The sequence below is a fragment of the Mus musculus genome, chromosome 19 (assembly GCF_000001635.26).
Source record: "Mus musculus strain C57BL/6J chromosome 19, GRCm38.p6 C57BL/6J".
In the NCBI taxonomy this organism is placed as follows: Eukaryota; Metazoa; Chordata; class Mammalia; order Rodentia; family Muridae; genus Mus; species Mus musculus.
Genome location: NC_000085.6, coordinates 40,892,506 through 40,919,971, shown reverse-complemented (window position 1 = coordinate 40,919,971; position 27,466 = coordinate 40,892,506). Strand labels below are relative to the sequence as shown.

General features: G+C 37.9%; 1 protein-coding gene and 1 non-coding gene across 9 annotated transcripts; both read right to left on the bottom strand.

Moving 5' to 3' along the window:
* Window positions 1-2,024: 2,024 nt before the first annotated feature.
* Window positions 2,025-25,941, bottom strand: Zfp518a (zinc finger protein 518A). Of its 8 annotated transcripts, none has more exons than NM_028319.1 (5): window positions 25,182-25,267; window positions 22,807-22,888; window positions 11,769-11,913; window positions 8,863-8,939; window positions 2,025-8,474 (listed from the first exon to the last, which is right to left on the bottom strand). In NM_028319.1, the coding sequence occupies exon 5, from the start codon at window positions 8,341-8,343 to the stop codon at window positions 3,907-3,909; it is 4,437 nt and encodes a 1,478-aa protein (NP_082595.1). In that variant the 5' UTR covers window positions 8,344-8,474; window positions 8,863-8,939; window positions 11,769-11,913; window positions 22,807-22,888; window positions 25,182-25,267; the 3' UTR covers window positions 2,025-3,906. The 8 variants fall into 8 exon arrangements, with proteins under 8 accessions (NP_082595.1, XP_011245661.1, XP_011245665.1 ...); XM_011247359.3 differs by lacking the exon at window positions 25,182-25,267 and adding an exon at window positions 25,627-25,941 and having other exon boundaries at window positions 2,030-8,474; XM_011247363.2 differs by lacking the exon at window positions 25,182-25,267 and adding an exon at window positions 25,448-25,521 and having other exon boundaries at window positions 2,030-8,474.
* On the bottom strand, window positions 25,183-25,269 carry Mir8092 (microRNA 8092). The gene has a single exon (NR_106167.1). It is a non-coding gene; the product is annotated as a microRNA 8092 (primary transcript).
* Window positions 25,942-27,466: the final 1,525 nt, after the last annotated feature.

Below are 27,466 nucleotides of genomic sequence, written 5' to 3'. Positions count from 1 at the left end.
CCCAACCCCTGGGTTTTTTAAGTTTGACTTTCTCAGGAGTTGCTCTTGAATCTGCATGTTTATAGTGGTCACCCCTCTGCATCTGTGAGGTTTACACTCTTTGTCACTGTACTGGCTAGTTTTGTGTCAACCTGACACAGCTGAAGTTATCACAGAGAAAGGAGCTTCAGTTGAGGAAATGCCTCCATGAGATCCAGCTGTAAGGCATTTTCTCAATTAGTGATCAAGGGGAAAAGGCCCCTTGTAGGTGGGACCATCTCTGGGCTGGTAGTCTTGGTTCTATAAGAGAGCAGGCTGAGAAAGGCAGGGGAAGCAAGCCAGTAAGGAACATCCCTCCATGGCCTCTGCATCAGCTCCTGCTCCCTGACCTGTTTGAGTTCCAGTCCTGACTTCCTTGGTGATGAACAGCAGTATAGAAGTGTAAGCCGAATAAACCCTTTCCTCCTCAACTTGCTTCTTGGTCAGGTTTGTGCAGGAATAGAAACCCTAACTAAGACAGTCACAAAACCCATGTGTCCTTAAGACAGCTCTCACTGCTTAGGGAGTTTACAGCTTTGCCTATGTTCATCCAGAAACTTGCAAGTCAGAATCCCTCTGGTCACTCCTTCACTGTTATAGCCTGCAAGTGAACTAACTGGCTTTCTTCAGGTGGTCACTTCCTCAGATCCTATCCTTAAAACTCCTGTGTGGTACGTTAGTATGATCCACAACTGTTGGTCTTCCCTACTGTTCTGATTGCCACTTTTTAGCAGTACTTTTGCATAGGAACTGCTCATGTTTTGAATACATGGTTTTAAGGCATCACTTTGACTGAAATAAAGACTACCTCGAGAACTCAATTTTTTTCTGTGTAAGGGTTATTTTCAAAAAAGATGGTGGTGTAAGTGGGCATGGGACATGCTGTCTCTCCAAATCTAGGACATTCATATGCTCTTGGATATCAAAACTCCTAGCTCTCTAGACTTTAGATGTTAAAAGTACCTTGGCTCTCAGGCTTTTGATCTTGGACTGAAGAATCCAGCAATTTACAAGTTTGGGTTCTTGTTCTGAGCCACATTACCAGTTAGTTGTCTTTGAGTCTCAAGTCTGCAAGCTACCTTTTTATAGGACTTCCTGAACTCCCTTATTGCAGAGGCCAATACATTCAACAGAAATCAAATACCTATACCTTGCATTAGTTCCCCCTATGGAGAACAGGCAATAGGCTATCTTTGATGCTCACTCTTGTACTCTTCTGAACATCTTTGTTTTTGGAACTTACAGGTTGAGGAAGGAGTTGCAGGCAGAGCAAAAGGGAGGAAAATGCAGTCAGTGAGGTTGAGTATGGTTGCCCACTGAGAAATACTATTAATTTCTTAGTTTTTCCTTTAGATGAGACATGTAGACTATTTTTAGCCCTTTTCTATAAATGGGTCTGTTTCCTTATTAACTAATTCTCAGTGCATATATTACAATTTTGAAGATATGAAAGCTAATTATCTTCAATTAATATTTTGCCCTTCTCTAAATCTATACTTTCATTTTTTAAAAAAAATCACATATACATGGGCATTTTGCCTGCATGTGTATCTGTACACATGCATGTAGTGTCCTTGGAGAATAAGAGTCAGAACCCATTGAACTGGAGTTACAAGGGACTGTGAGGCAACACGTGGGTGTTGGGATCTGAAGCTGGGTCCTCTGTAAAAGCAGCAAGTGCTCTCAACCAGAGCCTCTCTCCAGCCCCTGGCATATATTTGGACGCTGGGATAGCCTTTTCTCTCTCCTAGACACAGAGGGAACCTACTTTATTATGGACCTATTCATAACAACAAAGTTCCTAAAGATCAAAAGCTTTCCCCAACAAAGCCAAGGACATGTTATGCTAAATATGACCTTTCTCAAAGTTCAAATATTAATTTCTGAAGAAAAAGGAAAGTCCCATGTTTATTCTGTAGCCTTCTCAGACATTAAATAGACAGAAGGGGAGGAAAAGATTTCCCATTAGAATTTCCATTAGCTCAGTTAAAAAAAAGAAGAAACTCTCATGTAAACACAAGCTTAAGTTTAATTGAAGAAAACCTTCATTAACAATGAACAAGGAAATTAATGCTTACCGTTCTTTAAACATCATGTACATTATCAATATATACTGTGCATTTTCAATCAATTCCACTCAGACTCAATTCAAGAAACACAATTATAACAGGTTTTATACAAAAAATATTCCACTAAGAAAGTAGATAAACTGCACAAAAACAGTACAAGTATAATGTGCATAGCAATATAGCTTGAAGCATCTATTTATGGCTTTGTTTAAATCAAAACTATTAGGGGAATGGGCCCATTTAGGACCTACTGTTACAGTTGGCATGTGTAAACGGTTCACATCATTTTTAGGCACTTGCTAATAATAGTGTTTAATCCCTGAAAAAAAAAGTATGTCCCCAACCAAAACAAAAAACAAACAAAAAAGGTCAGAAATAAAAACCAATAAAAACCAATAAAATAACATGGGTACAGTCCTTTTTTCTTATTTTTAAATCACCCACTTTTATTAATGCATGCAGAGAACTAAAAAGAAAATACTTTTTGTGTCATAAACTTCTTGTGCAAATTTACATAATCAATACAAAAATATGTACATTTTTGTTATATACAAAAAAGCCCTGAAATTGATCTAATCAATGAAAATGTCATTAACATGTATAGTAATAACAAAACAAAAAATTACATAGAGTATCATCTTCTAATATAACTTCATTATCCAATAAGACAAAAAAATTGATGCAAATGTATATGGTAAATGCATTGTTATGAAAATAATCCATTTTGAAATTGTTGGGCATGTCTCTTAGGAATTTTTCAAGTTTAATGAACTGCTACTGAGTCCATCGTTAATGCTTGCTTCTCTGTTTTCAAATACCAACTATTAACACTATTTTGGGTTGTTGGTCATCCTGAAAATGGTCTATCCTAATGTGGACATGTTTAGGTAAGAACAGTAATTAAACACAAGCAAAAATATAATCTGCTTTGTTAACCTTGCTTCAAAATATTATCTCTGTAAAAATAGTTTTAATTTTCAAGAAAAGCATTCCCTTTGAAGTGCTTCTATGTTCTTTCTGTTCGTTTTGAGGGGATGCCAACCAAGGGAGATAAAAAAGTCATTTGGTTATGGACACTTCCAATCAGATAAGCATAGTTCTGTGCAAGGGGATCACTGGAAAATAGGACCAAATTCAAGAAAATGTTGACGTTCAAGTGAATTTTAGAAAAAAGTTTGTTTCTCCTCTGGAGATTGCCCCAGTTACCGCAGTGACGGAAGACAGCCACAGGAAAAGACAATTAACTGGCATTCCAATCTGACACAGGGCAGAGCAACAACAACAGCATTGACTTGCCCTAAACTCTTCAAGCATTATTTCAAGTTTAACTACAGTCCAGCAAGATGTAGCTTCAAAGAAAATTAATACCTTTCAAATGAACTATAACAGAAAGTAACTTTATCTAAGCTCAGTCCATCTTTATATGTAGCAGGGAACCATTTGTGAGAAGGTTCTTCACCTCCAGAGAAACTCTTGTCAGGTCGGTAAGGCTGGTGGGAGAAGAAAGGGCTGTCCACCATTATCTTCTACTCAGTCTCTAAATTCAAATGGGAAAACTCTTTTGTCAAAAATTTCCTTACCCTTCTGTCCCACATATGCATCTTTACACAACTAAATCAAGGTCTGTGCTAATTACTTTCTTTCAAAACATACGTTAACTGTGGTATTTCCAAGTACCACACATAAAGCTTTTGTTCTTCCACAGAAATATAACCAACTCTTAGAAATGTTCAAAACTATACCAATGTAGAAAATGCCTGAATTATACCAACCCATTTTTTTCCTTCTGAGATATCTTTTCCTTGGTAATCACAGTATATTATTCTAACATATTCCAATCCCGAGTAGCTTCCACTAAATGTCTCTGTCCATGGCCAGCCCACACATCTTGATTGTCAAAAACTCTACCACAGAACCAGCAGTTAAACTGAGATTTCAAGACATCTTCGGAGGTAGTTTTTACAATCTGGTAATTATTTTTGCTTGTTTTTTTGAGTGTTAGTTTTAGCACAAATCTTTCTTTCACAGAATTAACAGGTTTAAGCATTTTTTGTCTCTTGGAAAAGTCATTGTAAGTTGTTTCAGAAGTGTTAGAAACTGGCTTCAGTAAAGCATTAATAGTTGTTTGTGACAATGAAACCTTCAGTACATGCCCATTAAACTTTGCGATAGTTTTCATTACACGTTCTACTTCTGGGGTATCTGCATCAGGATGGTTCAAGACCACAACTGGTTGGTTTCTCCTAGGACATTTCACAAGCTGTTTGGAACTAAAAGGGAAAAGTCTCAAAGTTCTACTAGAATCCTTTGGAAGCCTAGGTCTGCTAAATCCAAATGCTTCCTGGACATCTTCAGCACTAGCCCTTTCTTTACCTTTTCTATTCAATGTTGACTTTTTCCTTGGAGGTTCTTGGTAATTATCAATGTACTTTCGTTTACAGCTTCTGTTTCTAGATACAAAAGCAGTTTCAGAATCTTGATCTATCCGAGTTTTAATTTTTGCAAACTTATTTTTACAAGTCTTTCTTTTATTGAAATTTCTCTCGACTGCACAATTTGCTTTACCTCTTAAAACTCTTGTTTCTGAACGCTCACTGATATATACTGGTTCCTCAGAAGATCCTGGGCATGCTGTAGTAGAAGAATGAACAGTTTCATTTGCTGGCATCAAACCATGCACTAAGACTGGTAAGGCATTTCTAGAAGTTTCTGGCTCTTTCTGCTCTCCATGTACAGTTGGTTTAGATGGTACAATCTCTTTCTGGAATGAGGATGCAGAGTTGCTAGCTGAAAGATTATTAAAAGCACTCATACTTAAAACAGGATTAAAAATCTTTACGAGTATTTTCTGTGGTGCTCCTGCAGGTCTCTTTGGCTGAATATGTTGGTAGGTACTACTTTGGACTAACTTAGGCTTAAGCAGTTTAGTGTTATTTGGCATCACACACTTAAAAAATACAGCTTGTTTACCGTCAGGCATGAGGGTGTAGAGAGATGCTTTTGGTAAATTTTCATTCTGTTGCTTTACTGTATCCAAGATATTCATCTTAGGGCCCTGCTGCTCAGGTAGAATGTTAGGAACAGCTTTCACTGAAGAATTTACTGATGTTTTAATAATGTAAGAACCTTTCAATGGCAATGTATTCTCTGAGCAAGTTTTCATGTTCACACAATTTCCAATGCTGGAACAAAGTCCAGGTGTAAGACAACTGTTATTGTGTTCTGCCTTCAGAAAAGGTGTTTTGCAAGGTTCCTTAGTCACAGTTCCGTAACTATGAACATTCTCAGTCTTCACCGTGGGAACACTTTCAGGTTTCCCATTATTAGTTGCCAAAAGCATTCCAGGTTTCTTGTTTACAAGGAGAGTAGCAGGCACACTCCGAGTATTAACCAAAGGAACTGGTCTTCCAGAAAAAACGTGCAATCCAGGCTTGTTAGCAACATGCAGTGGTATAATAAAACCTTTTGGAGTTTGAACAAAAACAGGATTTTTCTGCTCTGAGGTTAGAAATGGATTCTGAACATATACAGGACCTGAATTTTGTGTTGTGGTTCGGAGTTTGTCTTTTACAAGTTGTTGTGTTATTATTGCATCTGATTGAGTCTTAAGTAATGTGATGATATTTGGAATTTTAGTGGTCACCTCTGAATCTCTCACATCTTGTAATACTGACAATCCTTGTTTTTCTTGTCCATTACATTTTGAATTCAGATCATTTGCAGGCACATTAACACCTACACTGGCAGAAGGAACTGGGATGTCGTCTTGCATTTGGAAGTCTTTTGAAGATTTTATCACTACTTCTTCAGACTTTTTAAGTGTTTGGTCACAATCGAATGGAAGGTTTTTACTTGGAATGTTATTAGAATCTTCCTTTATATCAGATTTTGGTTTTAATGTATCTTGAAGCAACTGATTTACTTCAGGTGTCAAAAATTCTGAAGCCTGCTCACTCTGGAGAGAGAAAACAGATGTAATTCGAGGCATCATAGGGGAGCCGGCACTGGGTATGTCATTCCATTTAGGTTCTTCAGTCACATTCAATAAATTTTGGTTTTCATTAGTGAACAGGCTCTGTTCATTAAAGTTTTGTGTTTCTTCTAAATTGTATGGTTCTTCAATTTCAGTTTTTATTTTTAAAGTTCCATTTAAAGGGTTGATGGACGCAAACAGGTTATCTGAGTTAGAGCTCTCTTTTCTCAGTAGTGGTGAAGCTGTATCGCTATCACTAGTTGATTGCTGAGTAACTGTTTTATTTGGAGATTCCTTCTGAAGGTTTTCACACAGTGTTGCTCTTGAAAACCTACGGCGTTTATTATTTACCTTTGAATAATTATGAAAAGGTAATGATCCTTGGTTAGAGAACTCAAAAGAGTTGGAGGATTCAGCAGGTAACTCAGAGTTGACATAATTAATGCAATAGTTATGCATATCTCCAGAACTGTATGCATTGGGCTTAGGAGTAAGGCTGACTTTATCTGGACTACTGATGGAGGTATCTGATGCATCTGGATGACTCTGAGGGCTATCATTTTCCCACAAGTCAACATTATCTCTTGCTTCAACTTTTGTAGTCACACGCACTGATGTAGTTGATGTTGTTGGCAATGAAGATAAACTTTTACTGTCGTCTACCATCTGAAGCGTATTATTCTTTTCAGATATGAAAGCTGCTTCCTTTTCAGAAATTACTTTCCTGGCAAGCACAGGGGATGAACATGCAGGTGGAGCTGCTTTCACAAAATCTGTGTCATTCACTTTGGTTGTTAATCCAGTTGCAAACCCAGTGTTGGCCACAGCCTGGGGTGACAAATTAGCTGTACTATTCTTTTCTGTGTTTGATTGTAAGACTGGTGAAGGTAAAATCTGTTTATTGGCAGGCAACAATTTTATTACGATATGCTGTCTCCCATCTACCATCTTGAAGCCCATAAACTTAGCACTGTAGTTAGCAGGAATTGTTATCTTATTATTTCTCACCAGTAACACCGTAGGTCCTTGTACAGCACTCAAGACACTTGAAGAAGTAGTACTTGCTCCCTCGTCGGCTTTATTATATTGCCCGGTGGATAGCACCGTTGCCTTTTCTGACTCTGATTCGACGGGCTTATCACCATTCTCACAGTGCTGTTTTTCACCCTTTTCTCCATTTACTTGCTCTTGACTCTGGTCTTCAGATTTAGTCTGTGTTTTGCTCACTATATTAAACGCTTGAGCATTTTTTCCTATACTTTCATCATTTCCACTGGTAATTGTCTTACGTTTCCAAAATGTCTTTGTTGGACCTATTTTATATCTTTTAAGTATTAGTTTAAGTCCTGTTGTTGTAGTCTTTGCCACTCTTTTATCATATTGGTCTCTTTCCAGTTTTTCTTTCGCATATAAGTGTTCTTTATGCAAGGTTATAACATGTCTGATAAGTTGGTCTTTATGAATGGCACCATAGCTACAGTAGTGACAAGTGAAGGGAAGAGTACCAGAGTGGACACGAAGGTGCTTCTGCAGCTCTCCCTTGGTAAAACACAGGTGATGGCATTTTCCACATTTATAGTGCACTTCTTTATGTCTATGAATGTGCTGAACAAATGTGCCGACATCCTGGGTAAAGAATCTACACTCTTCGCACTGAAAATTACCATTAACACAATGTTTAGATGTGAAGTGTTTTGTCAAGTCCAATAAAGTATATGAACGCTCACTGTTGCAAATATCACATTTTACAAAAGTGTTCCTATGGGTTTTTCGGTGTTGTTTAAATATCTGGAAGTCACTTGCTGAAAAACTACACATTTCACAAGGAAATGAAGGTAACTCACCATGATGCCACATTTCAAAGTGTTTCTGCAAATCATTTGGACTATACTGAGTACTGTCTTGGCATTTTGAACAACTAAAGTTGAGTATTTTTGCAGACATATTTACAGTCTCATCTTCAGCTCGCTCAGATTTACAAAGCAGTACACACTCCTCAGCACAGCTTACTGTTTTTACACTGATAGACTTCCTTGCAGTCTGTGGTTTACTCTGAAATAATAGTCTGTATTTTTCAACTTCATGTTTCATTAAGATTTCATTTGGAATATTTATCTTGGGTAAACAGATGTTCACATCTTTTAGTACATACTGAAAACTAGTTTCTGAAATTTTTGATGTAGATACTGATCTGATAGTATCTGCTATCTCATTTCTTGTATCAAGTTTTTTCAAAATAGTTGGTTTTTCATCACAAAATAGCTGTGTCTGTTCAAATGGCATTTTTTTAATTAAAAAAAAAATCCAGTTTCTTTTGTTCTGAAAACTTGTGAAGTTATTTGTGATTTAAACACAAAATAATACTGAGCTGCAACAACTTCAAAATAACCAGGATTTTCCTCAAATCAATTCACCTAAAATTAAACAAAGAATTGAAATTTTTAACACAGAATTAAAAGTAAATTTTATATTTTTAAGTTCATTCTGAATCAACAAAGCAGAAATGCTAATCAAACACATATTCTAAAGACACAAAGACATGATCTGTTAAGAACACTCAGGTTTAAAGGAGGCTTCATCTAACAACATGAACAGTAGCATCACTTTAGCTTCTGGTATCTTTCTTTCACTTAGGTTAGGCACCATGAGATGCCAAATGACTGTTCAAGTTACAAGTTAACATCCTTCAAGATACAGACTTAATGAAAGAACATATCACCCTCCTAAAGCAGGACAGTCTCGACCCAAATTTTCTTAAGTGTGATTTCCTACAGTAAGACACAGTTTTATGAAGGGCCATACCTGAACAGGTCACTCATGGGAGCCAGCATAAAACACCATCAAGCATGAACTGATATTAGTGACGACTGGATGCTTCCCTAGAAGAAAATCAGAGCATTGTTACCAAATGGTAGGAATGTACAAAATAAATGCAAAAGCAACATAAATATATAAGATTTTATTTGTTCTTGTATAAAGTATTACCACAAGACTTTCACAATTTGACTTTTTTTACAGTTGTATTATAGACTTCTTTCTAGGAACACCATCATAAATACCTAGATTCCCCCTTCCAATGGCTACGGAACATTTCACATTCCTACTGCTGGTGGAACTTTACCTCAACTCTTTTGCTACTATACAGAGGCTGTTACAGGCTCTGACCAGGGAAACAATATCTAGGGTGCATCAAGCTGAGCTGCTCATGACTAGATGACTTTGTTCTTGTGTTTTGTCTCTTGTAATACACTTATTAAAAAATAAATGATAAATAAAAGCTAAATAATAGTTCCTTTTAAAAGCGAAAACAAACCAACAGAAAACCAAAGGCAGCTACAGGAACTCTATCTACTCCCATCTCACATTTATACAATAAATATTTCTGAAATATACCTAGATATAGATTTGCCTTTATCCTAATGCATACTTCTGCAGTTCTAAAAATTCCTTATCTCCAACAAAGTTAGAAACATACATTGGAAATATTATTAAAGAATTACAGGCATTAATTTTTCTCTGTAATGTATTGCCTGTATGTATTTTCTTGTGCTTCTTTCTGAACAGAAAGACAACGTGTTCTATGAGTAACAGAGCTAACTGTGTATTTATCTCTCCTCATATACTAAAAGGGATTTAAGTTGAAATGACCATTAGAAAATTACAATATACTAAAAACTCAAAACATAAAGCTGTCAATCAATTATTTTGTTGCATTAATAAAATTTCAAAGCAAGGTTGTCAATGATGGTATTAACAAGAAAATTGTCATCAAAGTCACTATTTGATCTGATAAGCCTATTTATGAAGTGCAAACTAAGTTACTGAATCATAAACTTTTGAAATAGTGAGCTATACTGGCTAGTTTTGTGTCAACTTGACACAGCTGGAGTTATCACAGAGAAAGGAGCTTCAGTTGAGGAAATGCCTCCACAAGGTCCAGCTGTAAGACATTTTCTCAATTAGTGATCAAGGGGGGAGGTCCCCTTGTGGGTGGTGCCATCTCTGGGCTGGTAGTCTTGGGTTCTATAAGAAAGCAAGTTGAGCAAGCCAGGGGAAGCAAGCCAGTAAGTAACATCCCTCCATGGCCTCTGCATCAGCTCCTGCTTCCTGACCTGCTTGAGTTCCAGTCCTGACTTCCTTTGGTAATCAACAGCAGTGTGGAAGTGTAAGCTGAATAAACCCTTTTCCTCCCCAACTTGCTTCTTGGTCATGATGTTTGTGCAGGAATAGAAACCCTGACTAAGACATGAACCTAGAATGGAATGTTTAAAACTTTAGTATTACCAAAAGGGGGTGGGAGAGAGCTCAATAAAGGTCATATAAAGGGGATGGGGATCCTAAAAAGAAGAAAAGCTACTGAAAGTAACTAGAATTGTTGGGAAGCCAGGTTATAAGAGTGTCTACTTGAATGTTCTTCTTTATCCAGATGCAACTTAAAAGATAATTCAATGACTAGTTATAAAAATGTTTAGCTTTTACTTAAAGGTGATAACTGTCTGAATGTCAATATAGTATAGGAAGAGCGCATATATTTTAGGTAGTTGAGGGCTTGTAATTTGCTCTCAAATTCCAACTTTATCTGAAAAATCTACCTGATCTTGAAGCATGCCCACTATTTGTTTATTTATTTTTTTGGTATTTGGAGACAGGGTTTCTCTGTATAGCCCTGGCTGTCCTGGAACTCACTTTGTAGACCAGGCTGGCCTTGAACTCAGAAATCCAGCTGCCTCTGCCTCCCAAGTGCTGGGTCTTTAAAGTTGTGAGCCACCAACGCCTGGCATGCCCACTATTTGTGTGTAAGCAATACCACCAGAGAATAACTTACACTAGAGCTGCTACCTTTGGTTAATGAAAAAAGAAAGAAACTATGTTATAGATACCTCAGGTAACATAAGGACAGGAATTTTATTATAATTTGACCCCCCCCCCACCTATTAAGTTAGTTTGTATTATAGTTCAATTTCCATCTCCACCAACAAAAAGAACTGGTTTTAAATGTGCTATTTAAATTATGGTTCTACTCATTCATAAGTTTACCAATGTCCTAAGTCACTGAAATAAGACACCTTTGTAAAAGCAGTAAAATAAGTTTCCTACACAATAGCAAATAAAACTATATAGGCTTTCTTCCTTCTACCAACTGACCAATGAAGTAACAAAAATAATAGAGAAAAAAATTAAAGATCTAAAACCAAATTCCAAAATGTATTACAAAATATTTGATAGGAAATGGCCTAGTGAAAAAGGAAAAAAAAAAAAAGCCAGGCGGTGGTGGTGCACACCTTTAATCCCAGCACTTGGGAGGCAGAGGCAGGCGGATTTCTGAGTTCGAGGCCAGCCTGGTCTACAAAGTGAGTTCCAGGACAGCCAGGGCTACACAGAGAAACCCTGTCTCAAAAAAACCAAAAAGAAAAAAGCAAATGCTGACTAACAACCATCATTTAAAAAGTAAAAGGCATGTGACACTGGGTTTAGCTACATTGCCTGTGTTGACCAAGCTAGCCTTAAATTTCTGGACTCAAGCAATTTTCCCACTTCTGCCAATGAGGAGCTTGAACTACAGGCTTAAGTATCACATTCAGATACCAACCACCATTTTGAAAGAGAAGTCCAATAGGAGACACTCATCAACAAATATTTAATGATTATCTTTTACATCCAAAGTAAGGAAATGGCAATCATGTGCTCCCTTTCCCCACTAAACCTACCGTGGGAGAGATGGAAGCTTGAACGAAAGATCAGGTTGGAGCTCTCTCGAGGCCAGAGGGCTCAGGTTGACATATGAGAAAGAAAGAATCCAGAATTCTCAGCTGAGTCCAGAAGCCAGGAAGAATGAGGACTTGCTAGTATCAACTGTCAGGAGACGTAAAAGGACAATCATTACTAAAACCAAATGAACCTTTCTGCACTAATGGCTAGTTCCCTCTATCCAGTACTGTATTTTTCTGAAGTTATGTCAATATCAGAAAAAAAAAAAAAACCAAAAAACCCCAAAAAACCAAAAAACCCTCCAAATTTCACCTCCTCTACTTAAATAAACAGAGAAAATCTTGTTTTATCTCATCTTAACTACTGATGTCATTATAAAATAAAAGCAAGGGCCGAACATGGACCTTTAATCCCAGGGTTTGGGAGGCAGACAGATTTCTTTGAGTTTGAGGCCAGTCTGGAGCATACAGTGAGTTCTAGGCTGGCCATAGATATACAGTGGGGTCATGCCTCAAATAACAGGTGTGTGTGTGTGTGTGTGTGTGTGTGTGTATGGAACAGACAGTAAGACAATAAACTTTAAGAAGCAGAAATAACTGGATAAAGTGATGGATGGGTGTGAAGAAGGAAGTAAACACTTTATTCAGAGAAAATTCTTTTTCTTTCTTTTATCCAGAAGTGACTATATAATGAGTTATTACTGCTATTTTTTTCTTTTAAAAATCAAGTTAACACAATATCCCCAACCCCATACCCCCTAACCTTACCTGGGGGACACCCCAGTAGATGCCTGAAACCTGAAGTTCCTAAATCCTGTATATAGTTATTTTCTTACTACATCTATGATGAAGTTTAACTAATAAGAGTTTAATAGTAAAAGATTCATAATAATAAAATAGAATACTCTGTTATAATAAAAAAGTATGTAGTTTCTGTTTATTACCTTGCTGATTTTTTTGTTTGTTTGTTTGTTTTGTTTTGTTTTGTTTTTTGAGACAGGGTTTCTCTGTATAGCCCTGGCTGTCCTGGAACTAACTCTGTAGACCAGGCTGGCCTGGAACTCAGAAATCTGCCTGCCTCTGCCTCCCAAGTGCTGGGATTAAAGGCGTGCGTCACCACCGCCTGGCTACCTTGCTGAATTATATTCACAGTTCTTCTGGTATGAAGCCTAAAGATACAATACTCCCAAAGCAAGGTAAATGATACAGACACTGGCATAGCACTGAGCTACTATACTGTACACTGGGTAATATGATCTCTGAACACCAAGTTGATAACCAATATACTTTCCAAATGACTAGCAGGTTAAGTAGCATAAAACACTATGGGCAGGCTAAGAAATAATTCACATCTCGGGGTGTAAAGAAATAATAGACTTCAACACACCACTCAGAGTAGCACACTATTAGAAACATAAGAATTGGTTATTTCTGGACTTTTCTATTCATCATTTTCAGACTATCACTGTTCAAAATGGAATAGTTCTGTAGTTGGCAATTACAGTAAAGAAAAAACAGCTAATATTATAAGAGAGACAAAGTAGATGAGAAAAAAAATAATTTTGAGGTTAAAAAAAAAAAAGACTTGAATTTTTAAAATCAGTTTTTCCAAAAGCTAGGTAAAATTACCAGTAGGAAGAAAATATAAAACTCAACACATACAGTATTAGCTAGCTGTAAGTGCTATGATATATGGAACATGAAACAGACATTTATAGTTTTCAAAGGAAAGGAGAAGCCCAAAAGTTTATCCTAAGTCTATTATAAAACTCTCATATGAGAAAAAAATGTACAAAGATCAAGAGACTATGATAAAATCTACAACATGTAAGTAAATATTAACAGCATTACTAGTATAGTTAGCCAAACAAAAATTATTAAAGGAACAGATACAATATCAAATACATAAGAAATTCATGAAAAATTAACAACTTCTCATTGCAGATACTATAAAAAGAAAACATCAGATGCTGGAAAGTAATCAGGCACTAAATGACCACAGTGCTTAGTCCCTGGCCTCAGGCCGACAGTGGGTAAAGTTAAGAACTGATCCATCTTACACGGAATTATCAAAATACTCAGGAATTGCAGCAGGAAGCAGCAGGAAAGCTAAAGCAAAGTGAAATCTGGAGAAAGCTACTTGAGTCTTAGATCTGATTCCTACCTAGTCTGTCACATAAGAAACTGCTCTTTTCCCACCACAGTAGAAATCTAAAGATGTATTCTCTGCAGGGTTAAAACAGAAAGTCTAAAGTGAAACAGGCCACATTAGAAAGAGAGTATCATAGCAAAATTAAGAGCATTTCACTAACCATTCACAAACAGACACAAACCTCCCCTCATCCATATCCTTTATCCCCTCTAGTAGTGTTCCTAAACTAAAACAGTGTTCCTGAAACCATGATCTGCTATTGGTTCCTGAACCATGCCATCAACCTACAAGACTGGTATAGACAGTGGCTGTTTAAGAAAACCTCTGTGGACTTGTATCTTCTCCTCTCCTCATGTTTTAAGTGTCTTCTTCTAATATTTTTATGGTTTGTTTTTACTATAGTTTAAAAACTACCATTTTACAATAAATTGCGGTTTTATTTATAAATTCTGCTTTTTCCAGTCAACTTAAGAAGCACGAGCCAGAATCTGGGGACAGACCAAGCCCATAGAGAGCTCTCCAGAGCGGGGATCAAATGCTGTGTTTATTAACCCATCTATCAACTCTGACAGAACTTCCCATCAGCTTTCTAATTATTATCAAACAATTCAAGGACTGATTACTGGACATCTGAGGTAATGTCTAAAATTAGCTCAGAATTCAGACCAAATAGAAAGAAAGAAAATAACTCCTAATACAGACATATATATTAATACACTCCAATTTTAAAACTGATTTTCTAGGTAAATAAGCTATAACAAAAGGTACGAAAGAACAACAGAAAAAGACTCTCTGAAAGTAGGAAAATAGAGTAAACAAATACTGGAAACAATGGCATGTTCATCTAATCCTAATTATCTGTAAGGCAGAAGCAGAAGGGTGACAAGTTTGAGACCAGCCTAAGCTACATAGTGAGACCATGTTAAAATAATAAAACAATCAAAGTATAACAAAATAAACATTCAAAAAAGTAAAAGGCCTGGACAGCAAATGAAGTAACTTCTCTGACACTAGAGCAAAGCAGACAAGCTAGGTATGGCTGAACATGCCTGTTATCCTAGCACATTGGAAGTTGAGACAAGACAACTGTTGAATTAGAAGTCAGCCTAGGGTACAGAGCAAGATCTGTCTCAAAAAGGAAAAAAGCAAAAATCAACCAACCAACCACCCACCCACCCACCCACAACAACAACCCCAACAACAAAAGGAAATCTGGGTGAGAAGGCTAGAACAACAAAGCTCTCAACACTGACCAACAGGAATGCAAGAATAAAGTTAAATCACACAGAGAAGTCACTGAAATAGTTTAGGCAAGGGGGTTGATGCCCAATTTCCCTTTGTATTCCTTTGCATCCCCAAACTGCCTAAAACTGGCACACCCTTGGCTCTACCTTCCAAGTCCTGGGATTATAGGCACTGAGCCATACCTCCTAGTTTAAAATAATTTCTTAGGGACCAGGGAGATGGCTTAGCAGTTAATAGCACCAATTGCTCTTCTAGAAGAGCAAGGTTCAATTCCCAGCACCCAAATGGCAGCTCACAAACATCTGCAACTCTAGTTCCAGGGTCTGTCCTTTACTAGGATCACACATGCATCTATAGAGTACACATACATACATGCAGGTAAAACAGTAAGAAGTTTCTGAATGCACAACAACCAATCACTAATTTAAAAATCTAGAGTGTAATGGATCTAAGGTGTCTCCATTAACATTCACCTTTGTTACATGGCCTGACCTACCAGTCTCAGTTCTGAACACACAACATGCACGCTTGTACTAGTATATCCTCAAGACTCACAATGCCAACCAAAGCTGCCCGAAACATCCCAGTTCCGATTTAACAGTCTTGCATTATGAACTGCAGTTTCCACTGTACATACAAAGCTTTCTACTTACAGAAATATAATGATTTAATTAGAAGACAAAAGCTTTTAGTATTTCTCTTACCATTCCTCAGTGTCTAATTGGTATTATCTTTAGACTGTATTGGGTAGAATACTTGATTTCAGAATCTATTTGAATCGCTAACTTGAGTTTCATTAGCAGGTAAAGGCCACTGCTGCACAAACCTAGAGTTCAACCCCTAGAACACAAGTAGAAGGTGGAAGGAAAGAACTGATAACCATCAAATTGTCCTCTGACCTCTACATACACATATATGCACAGAATAGTAATAGTAATAATAATATAAAGTGGTGTTGTTGTTATTGTTATTATTTTAAAAATTATTGAAGTGAATCCTGAGTTGATATTAGGACAGAATTTCTAATAATTTCTGAAGTAGCCGTAAGTGTAATTCTGCTATTATGTATTTACACAAAGTGCTGTTCTTGGCACTGACTATTATAAAATCAAAATACTAATCAACCATAAAAAAAAAAATCAGATGCACCCTGCAGTATAAATTTTCAGCCAAATTGTAATTGTTTATATAAAAACAAACAGACACATCTACCATAGTAGTATGTAAATTTGTTTTAGCCTTTGCTAAATTATAAAACTATATGTATAGCAGACAATTGTTTTAAAACAAATGTTTATGACTCACTATCAGTAAATATTTAATCTGTATGCCTATTTTATAAACCTTGTTACCCACAGTTACATAAAAATTCTTGGGCAAAAGGGGTCATGAGTGGACAAAAATTTTTAAATTTACATAGAATACTGATTTTTTGTTTGTTTGCTTGCTTGTTTGTCTCTCTGTCTGAGACAGTGTCTCTCCACATAGCCTGGCTGTCCTAGAACTCACTACATATATCAGGCTGGCCTCAAACTCATAGAGCCATCTGTCTCTGCCTCCCCAGTGCTGAGATTTTAAGGTGTGCACCACCATGTCTGGCAGAAAGTGTAGGGAGGAGAGGGCACCACCACCAACATATGATCCACAAGTAATCTTAATCTACTCTATCTTCAAAATATAACTCGTATCCCCACTCTCCTCTTGCTATTCAATGTCATCACCTTAGTCCAACCACTATCAGCTCTTACTTGAAGTAACAGTTTCCTAAGTGGCATCCATGCTTCCCGCTTGTCTACCACATTCTTCTAAACACATTCTCTAAGGATGGAGAGATGGCTCAGTGGATAGGAGCAATAGTTGCTCTTCCAGAGGACCAGGCATCAATTCCCAGCACTGATATGGCAGGTCACAACCATCTGTAATTTTAGTCCCAGGAGATCTGATATCCTCTTCTGTCCACTATGGCCACTGGACACAAGTACACAAGCACAAGATACATATGTAGGCAAAACACAATGCACATAAAATAGTATTTTTTAAAAAAGTACAATAAAGTAAAATGCATTCTCTCAGCAAGAGTTAATAATCTATCAATATAAGTCACAAAGTTCCTTAACTTGAACCTTAAGTCCATTTAGGCTGATCTAATAGGATTCTATAATAGCATATTATACACTGAGCAGCATGTAAACAGTTGAAATCTACTTCTCATAGTTCCAGAGTCTGGGAAGGCCATGATAAAGTCACTAGCATCACTATTATCTTCCTAGTTTACAAATGGCAGAGAAACAGCAAAGAAATAGCATCACTATTATCTTCCTAGTTTACAAATGGCAGAGAAACAGCAAAGAAACTCCCTAGGGTCTCTTTAATAAGGACACTAATTTCATTCATGGAGAATCTATCTTCATAATTTAATCAATTCCCAAGGCTTGACCTTCTAATGCCATTACATTGGAGAATTAAGATTATCCAGTCTATAACACCCCAGCACTTACATTTTAATCTTTTTGCAAGGGCCTGACAAAAAAAAATAATACCTGAGGCTGGAGAAATGGCTCAGTAGTTAAGAGCATTTGCTGCTCTTCCTGAGACATGAGTTTGGTTCCCAGAACATGTATCAAGTGACTCACAACCACCTCTAAATCCACCTACAGGGTTCCTGACACTTCTGGCCCAGAATGGGCACCTGCACTCAAGTGTGCATACCCACATGCAGATATGTACACACCTAAACATAGTTAAGGACTATTAAAAAAACAAATCTGTAATTGTAAGTATTAAAAAAGGGAACAGCACCTTACCTTGCCTTCCCTCTTCACTTTCATTTCTACCACACTTGTCATCTGTAAACATCTTAGCAAGCCACCAGTCTCCAGCTCCTTAATTCTTTCTTTCTTAACTTGGCATCACCTACTTAGCAAGGCTTTCCTCTTCTATAAATCACCCTCTCCTCAAAAATAAACAAATAACTCTATTTTATGCCTTTATTAAACTTTTATGTACTAGCACTATTTAACTCTGCTAATTTATCCTCTAAGTCTATACTATGGCATGAACTAAATAAGGACTGTATCTATAATGCTCTTTGCTGCTCAACCCACAGTGCTGGGCCTGCAGTTAGCACCAAATCAGTGCCAGTCTTTTGCTCTAAGTCTCAGGAGCACAATAGGGGAAAAGAGAAGAGAAAAATCCCTCCCCTGTAGAGCTAATATTCTACTGTTCAGACAATAAAGGACACTGTTATTCTGGTCAAAGGGAGCAAGAGCAGATAAAACAATGGGGAAAAGGAAAAACCAGAGTGTTGTAATTTTAAATATAATATCAGGAAACTCTCACTTCAAATGTTCTTATGGGGTATGGGTCAGTGATATTTATTTGTTTAGCATGCTCAATAAGGCTCAGAGTTCAGTCCTCAGTACTGCCAAAAGAAAGAAGCGAGTCTTAAGTCAAAGGGGGAGCTGGGATGCAGGTGTGATACCTGGGCCCAAGAAGCAGAGACAGGTGGATCTCTGTGAGTGTGAAGCCAGCCTGGTCTCTACAACTTGAGTTTTTAGCCAGCCACAAATACACAGTACAACACTGCCTATAAACAATAAATTAAACAAAAAGAAAGAAAGGAGAAGTTGAGAGAGCTAGCATTCTAAGTAAAGAAATATTAAGTCCCAAAATCCTGAGTGTTCAGTATGCCTAACATATTTCATCTATCAGTATTACTAGATCAGAAAGCATGAAAAGAGAAGAAATGTAGACTAGAATCAAAGATCTAACATGGAGACAGAAATAGGGCCTGAAGATGCTAAGCATTTTGGTTTTATTCTAAATGAGACAGGAAACTACTTCAGTAGAGATGGGACATGAGCTGAATTTTCCTTGCAAGTGCCTTGGACATGATAGGCAACTATACTGCCATTAACCTACATTCCCCAGCCACTAAACTACTTTTAAAAGAGACCATCTGGGCTATTATATAAAAAGTAGAAGATTTGGGAGAAAAATGGAAATCATTAAAGAACCAATTTAAAGGCTATTATAATCATCCTGTACAACATAATGACCTCACAGAGTCTAGAAGGCATGGTCAGGTTCTGAATTGATTTTGAAGAAAGTACCTATAAAATTTATTGGCCTATCTTCTCTGATATAGAGATGTACCAAAAGCAGCTAAAACTTCCAACTCCAATAACTACAAATATGATCTACTATAAGCCATAAGTATTCTAATATAAATAAAATGTATGTCAAACATTTAGTGAATTTTTTAAGAGCTGTAGAAATAGCAGGCAAGTGTATCAAAAAGTCAGTTATATATATGCACAATTCAAGGTATCTCTGACATTCAAGTGAAATTATATAATGAGTTCTCCACAAAGGTCTAGCTACATGATAAAATTTAAGTTGTCATCAGGATATAGCTGTTTGTATTTAAGTATTGAGGACATAATTAAATTACCAAAGCATAAATAAACAGAAAAGTTCAAAGCCCAAAGCCTCAAGAACAGTTGGTGAGGTAGAAAAGAAAAATCCATTGATATTGAAGCTAAATGAAAATGTGGTATTCTACAAAAAGGTAAATAAAACGGGACTGATCAATTTCATTAAGTGAGATAAAACACTGGTTTTAATGTCACAATCAACAGGAACAGTGGCTAGCACAATTTAGGAGGAGTTAATAGGGAAGGCAGAATCATATAGGTTTAGGAAAAAATATGGGAACAAGGCACAGAAACAAAGCTGCTATGCAGACAACTCTGAGGGAATATACCACAAAAGATCTATGGGTAGAACCGAAGACACTGGGTTTTTGTTTTGTTTTTAATAAGCAAAACTATAGTATAAACAAATATCTATGAAAATGATCCTGGTAGAAAATTTTAAAGTTGAGGATAGAGGAAAAATATGGTAACAATGACTTTGGTAGATCAGAGGGATGGAGTATAGAATAAACTGAGTCATACTTAGAAAAGAACAGAGAATTCCTCTACAGTAACTACAGGGGATGGCACTGATACTAGCAGGTAAACAAATCTGTGAGTGCTTGTGGAACAAAATGTCTCATTAGGTTTACCTACAGGCCAAATTTGGCTAATAGCCAGTTTCATAAAATTTCACTGGAAACACAAGCCCAAGACATACTTGCTCTTCTACATATTGTCTATGACTACCTTTCATATTCCAATGACAGCTTGATAGCAGTTAACAGAAGCCATATGACTACAAAGCCTAAGATATTTACTATCTTCATTTACAAGAGTAGTCTGCAAACCCTGGTTAACAATCTTAAACTGTTAATCTTAAATTTGAAAGTCAGATAATTTGGCAAAAAAGACATGATCTTAAGCAACACCAACATCTAATAAACAGGTCATAAATTAACTTTTATGTCTTTCTTAGTACTCAGCTCCAGATGAATTTCTTTTTTCTTTTCCTTTTCTTTTGTTGGAGACAGAGGCTTACCGTGTGGCCCTGGCTACCTGGAACACACTATATAAACCAGGCTGGCCTGGAGCTCAGAGCCTTCTGACTCTGCCTCCTAAGTATGGGATTAAAGACATGTCCCAGCATGCTCTCCAAGAGATGTAAGTGAGCAAATATTTACTTAAATTTCATTTCTTACCTTGTGTATCTATTTTGTTACCTAAACAAAATAACACTTATTTTTTAATATCAATATCACTTTTGAACTGGCTGTATCTCTAAGACAAGTATAGTATTTGTCTGTTACTAAGGGATTTCTCAAAAAGGGTAAAGTAAGAAAAATCAGTAATATTTAGGAAACAGACTATCATTCTAAGTTAATTATGACTATTTGTTTATTGGGGACCCGGAATTTGACTTTAGAGACTAGGCAAACACACTACTACAGAGATATAGCCCTAGCTCAATGACCTTTTGTTTGTTTGTTTTAAGTTTTCAAAGTAGACACAATAAAGGCCTTTACCACACTAGATAACTGCATACCATTTAGGTATACTTTATGTGTAAAATCAACAAAACAGCATTAATAAATGTCTATAGAGCTAACACTTATTTTTACCTATTATTACGTCTTGAAATGAGACCCCTGTGAAGCCTAAGCTTTCAAACTCAAATATAGTCTATTTTCCTAACACTCATATGGCAATACTAATCTTAGCATCAATTCTGCAAAATGTAATCATCTAAGTTAGTTTAGTAATTGTGCTATAATTTCTTATTTACTTTCACTAGTCATGATTCTTTCTACGCAGGAACATATCAAATACGGTTTTGAAAATTCTCTGTATTCATCATTATTTTATGAAGGAACAAAGTACTATGCAAATCTAGCAAGATATCAAACATGTTTTATAAAAAGGAGTTACTCAAGGAAGGAACATCAATGATAACCCAGTTCTGAACTTTGGTTTTTTTTTGGTTTTTTTTTTTTTTTTTTGGTTTTTGTTTTAGGTTTTTTGATTTTTCGAGACAGGATTTCTCTGTGTAGCCCTGGGTGTCCTGGAACTCACTTTGTAGACCAGGCTGGCCTCAAACTCAGAAATCCGCCTGCCTCTGCCTCCCAAGTGCTGGGATTAAAGGCGTGCACCACCACCGCCCGGCTTGAACTTTGTTCTATTCAATATAGTCATCAGACATTAATTTCTAAATAAATAAAAATTTATGCCTTTGTGAAAAAAGAGACCCTGAAAAGAACGTAATCTATTGGTAAAGTTCATGGAAGAACACGGTTATGACTGCCAAGTATTTTAGTATATGCTTAATGCATTTAGAAATGAGCAGTATAAAATATCATGGCACCCATTTTAAAGATTCCAAGACCTAAGTAACACAAACAAGTGACAGACATATTTGTGTTGAGAGTAGATTAAACCGTGTTTTTGAATAAGGGCACACAATATTTTCCAATCCATTTTAATAGCTCTCCGTATATTACCATGGATCTGTTGGATTTTTGCCACTCTTTTTGTCCACATCAAGACATTCAGATACTTCTCCAGGACACTTCTCCAGTCTTAATTCTTTTTTTGTTGTTGTTGTTTTTTTGTTTTTTCAAGACAAGGTTTCTCTGTATAGCCCTGGCTGTCCTGGAGCTCACTTTGTAGACCAGGTTGGCCTCGAACTCAGAAATCCGCCTGCCTCTGCCTCCCGAGTGCTGGGACTAAAGGCGTGCGCCACCACGCCCGGCTACCAGTCTTAATTCTCTAGAGATTCTCCAGTTCCTTTTCTAACTTCAAGTAGATAAGCATTAATCATAATGTAAATCAAATATATTGTTTTTCTTTAGGTGCACTGACTAGCACTTGCCAAATTAAGGCACAGACTCTAGCCATTTATAGAGCTTTGAAACCTGTTTCTACCATATTTGTCTTTATTGATCATTATCCAGAAGCCCTTAATGCTATCTCTAGATTTAGCATGACATATTAAAATCATCTTTGAGCTCTGATAAAACATTCAACAAATATGAAACCCAAAATTAGTTTTTTACTTACATTAAAATAAAAACTTCCGGAGAAATTCCTTTTATTTTGGCCAATAAATAAAACTCTAAAGTAACTTTGAAAATTAAGAGATAGGTAACCATTCAGTCTATTTAATCCAATATTAAGACGCGAACTTACTACGTAATAAATCTATCTACTCAAGTGCTCCAATCCCTACCTTTCTCCCAGGAACAAAGGCACACAACTTAATGCCTGGACAATGCCACCCACAATCAGGTACAGTGATCAAGAGATGGTATCTGGAAATGAAAATGAAGATTTAAGAATTTTGACAGCAAAAACAAAATGCTTTTATCCTGGTCATTTACAGTTCATATTTAAGTAAGGAATATTAGTTTTTAAGTTCCTCTGTACTTGGGGCATAAGCATACAATTGATACCCAGTGATATAACTCATGTAATACAAAAGTCACATCTCCAAGAATCTAATACAATAGCATCATTTAATACAATAAAAGGAAAACTCGTTTTGCCCTATCCAAATTGCAAAAGCAGAATTAGTATTGCACCTGATTCTGAACCACTTATCTGCCCACTACAAAAGCCTACTGACAACAGTAATGCTCAAGGCTGGTATCAACATCCCATGAGAACTGCCTATGATGTGAAGCCTATAGAATTAATAGACTATACATGAGGGCAGACAACAGATAAACATTTCAAATTTTCTAAGAACCCTTTTCTCTAATTGACAAAACCCTTTTAAATAGAGCACCTGAAGAAATGCAAGATTAAAATCTTGAACTTAAAGGAAAACCAGAAAAGTAGTTAGACTGGTCAGATTAAGTGTTCTCTACAGGGCACACACAATGCTTCAATGAGAGTAAGCCCCAACACTTGCAATAAAAGTACATTAAAAGGGCATTGTAAGGTTTTGTGGGTTTTTTCACTCAAACTATATTTAGATAGAAAGTTTCTCATTTAAAATATTTCAAAATACAGCAGCTTTTGGAACCACACTATACTACTTCCAGAAAAAATATCATAAAATGTGAAGGTGGTTATGATAAAACCCTCCAGTATTTAAGTTTATTTGCTATGAGCTCACAAAGACACAGTCGCTGGAGTTGCTATCCTTTTATCTGTTCAGACATCTGACATATAATGTTTGAATTGGTAATCATAATTTGGAAAAAAAAACAGAAAAGAGTAAGGTCTACTATGCTTACCTACGCCATAGAAAGCCAACACCCCTCAAGTGCTAGTACGAATTGCCCCTTTTGACTTTCTAAAGAAAAATACAGCTTTGTTGAAGGATAATTAACAGATCTGCAGCTATAACTTTAAAAATGTTAGGGAATTTCAGCAAGTCTCTCTATTCATTCTGACCATACAAACTTTAGAGCACACTCAAATCAGACCTGTTTTGCTGGGAAAAAAAGCAATTCAATTATTATTAGTAAAATGTGCCTTAAGAAAACCAGACTTTCAAATTAACCACGCTGTGAGTTGTTTTTACATTACATCCCTGAGATAATCACAGACAGTTCAACATTCTCATGAATTCCTCAAAAACTGACCCCTTTCCCCATTTTCAAGACTTTTGAAAAAAATAATTTACAAAAACTAAAATAACCCAAATTTAAACCTGAAGCGAAAACTGACCCTTAACTTTTGTTTTCTAAACTTTGAAGTTGCATCTGTTCCATTGGTCTAGATAAGAGTTAAATCACATCATCTATGCATTCAGACCCAATACTTTTGAGTTACCAAAGCCATCTAACTCAAGATACTACCCACTTAACAAAGAGGACACCATGTTAAGAACAGATTCAAGATGGACCCTACAAGTGGGGAAAAAAAAAAAAAAAGCCCGTGACAAAGAAATCCATATGCCACTGGGTGTGGTGGTGGTGGGGGCAGTCTACAAGAGGACCACTTTCTTGCCCAACTCTGAGGGCGCGCAGTGCGTGCGCCAAGAGAGCGGGGAGTCTCTGCAAGGAAGAACCCCCAATAGCCATAGACTGGGCCCATAGTAGGGATGCCGTCGAGGCGGGCCCGCGAACCTACAGCTCGAGGGGTGCGGACTGAGGGCTGCCCAGCCCGTCTCCACCGGGCGCGGAACCCGACGAGCGATGGCTTCGCGCGCCAAACGCCCCCGCATCGCCCCCAAAACGCCGCGCCCGATCCGCCCCTTTCCCCGGAGTTCCGCTGCCCCTCGGGCGCGCGGATGTACACTGTCGCCGCGCCGTGCGCGCGCGCCCAAGTCCTAGGCTCTGAGACCGTGGGGGAGTTCTTAGGGACAAACTTACAACCAGCCCAAGCCGAGACGACAATGACCAGCCCTAAGAGCTAGCAAGAGCCCCGGGTTAGAAACCAAGGACTTCTCTAGAAAACTTTGCGGCAAGTTGGCCGGAAGCGCTGAATGGACGGGACTATTTAACATGAGCTTCCTAGCGCAAGAGGCGGATCCCCCCCAAGACCATTTGGGGGGAACCCTAGCACCCCACGATTTCGCCCTTGGCCCCTTGCCGTCTCTCTGTGCGTCCCGACATCCTAACTGGTCTTGGCGGCTCCGCACACAGGGAATACCTGCCGTGGTCCCCATTGCCTGCGAGTCCCAGATGGCGGCCATTACCCCTCCATCCGGGTACTGCCGGAAAGCCGAGCGCCGCGCTGCCGGCAGCGCACGCTGCGGCGGAGGGATCCGCGCTGCACCTGAGGCGAGCGGAAGGGAACGGCGGCCGGAAGGGCCCCCGCCTCAGCCTCCCGAGAGTAGGCCATGGCGCTGAGTCCACGGCTGACCTCGTCATACGGCGCCTCCCTGCGTCCCGCCTCACCGCCCCCCGTCTACTCACCAGCCGCGGGGATCCTACTGCGGGGGGAAGAACGGGGAAAATGGCTACCGTCCTTTCCCAAGTAGACACCAGAAGCAGGAACTGGTGTGCTTGGCAAGCCTTGGTTGACAGGAAATGGCCTCAACCCAGAGGTTTTAGGCAGCCCCCATCTTAGCAAATGGCGTGTTCCCTGTACTTACTCGGATCACGCGAGTTGTGGTATCCCTTTGACGTCCCAGTGGTTGGACGAAGCTGCTACCCAAAGCTCTGGCCCACAAGGGAGCCAACCCTGAGCTCCAGAGCAGCCCCACGCACAGGCTACCTGTGAGGGACACTCTTCTCTCCCGCCGCGACACGACCTCCTCCCACGGCACGGAGGACTCGTCTGAGCGAAGGAAGTCCTCTCAGCGAAGGAAAACCCTCGCACGCCCCTCACAGACTCAAAAATGGAATCCTTGCCCCCAAGAAAAGAATCCTTCCCCACCCCACACAAGAGTCGTACAAAGTCCAAATGTGGCTCCTCTCTTTCAGAACGTTTCAGAAGCCTACTAATCTCACTTGGTAAATAATTACCTCCCTTAAAAGAAAAAAAGGACAAAAAACACACGTGGAAGCACTGTGGAAACTGCCGCCGTCAAAAACTCGAGGCGGAGGGATATAGCAAAATATAAAAGATCGAATCTGAGAATTTTGGCTTCAACTGTGGGCCGTAGTTTTTTTTTTTGGGGGGGGGGATGCGTGGGGGCAAGGGGTAACCCAAATAACTCCTGACACGCACAAATTTTTCTTAAAACCAATTTTAAAACTGTTAAGAATTTTCCACTTTCTTAGGATATGCTTTTGAACGCATTGACCTGTGCCACACGGACTTTACCCTTTAAATTAAAAAAAAGAAAAAGAAAAAGAAAAAGAAAAAGAAAGGAATAAAACACACACGGAGAACCCTTAGTTTTGGGTGGTTTGTACAACAGTCCTCCTAGAAGCGGCAAGCTGAAATTCACACAAGAAGTACAAACATAACTATAAAAGTGAAGGTGAAATCTATTAATATCAAAAGGGCATATTTATAATCTATAATGATGTTTGCAAAATAGATTTTCTTTGGGGGGGGGCAGGGTAACAGGCCCTGAGACAGTGTAACAGAGCCCTGGCTGTCCTGGAACTCAATTTGTAGACCAGGCTGGCCTCCAGCTTACAAAGCTCTGCCTGCCTCTGTTTCCTGAGTGCTGGTAGATTTTCTCCTTAACACAATATTTTCATTGTTCCAGAAAAGAGGACACACATTGCTGAGGAGAGAAGTGGAGAAAAGCCTGTTTGTTTTTTAATAGGAAAAAAAAAAGTTGTTTTGGACTGTGAGTAGTTAGTTTTGTTATAGCTTTTATAATTTACATGACAAAAATGATGCATCATCATGTTCTGTAGTATTCTCATAAAACTTTATTTTTGCATCTATGTTCACCTTGAAAACCTGTGTTTAATTCTAGAAGACTCAAAGTTTTCATTGCATGCTAAATAAGCTAGAATGTTGGTGAACTCTCTCTCTTTTCCTTGTCCAGTTTTTTCATTTTTATCAAACTCTTACTCTTTGCTCTTTTAAAGTTCTGAACACTGAAGTTAATAACAAAAGGAGTGAAACAGAAAGGAAGAGGAGATAGACTCTAAAACTGCAAATGAACAAACGCTGGGTAATAGCTCAAAAAATAAAAAGATTTTAGAACGTTCCAAACTTAAAGATAGTTCATGGGAATAGGATAACCATATTAATGCTTTCAGAGATAGGCTGCTCTGAAGATGAACCTGCAATTTACTCGCAGTGGACAATAACCTCTTATCTTCTCATACTAAACCTGGTGGTGACAGTCGCAAAGTTTCCTTCTTGCTTACAAATCCTTTGTTTAAATGTATTATTAATTCATGGTCATTGTATCATAAAGGGGGTTAATATAAAATAATGAAAATAAATGGATATAATGCATTTCGCTTTAGGCATTCTGTCCTCATGGTCATTGTATCATAAAGTGGGTTAATGTAAAATAATAA

Excerpts from the sequence above, each read along its gene's own strand:
- Zfp518a (XM_011247359.3), bottom strand. The coding sequence starts at position 8,343 with ATGCCATTTGAACAGACACAGCTATTTTGTGATGAAAAACCAACTATT.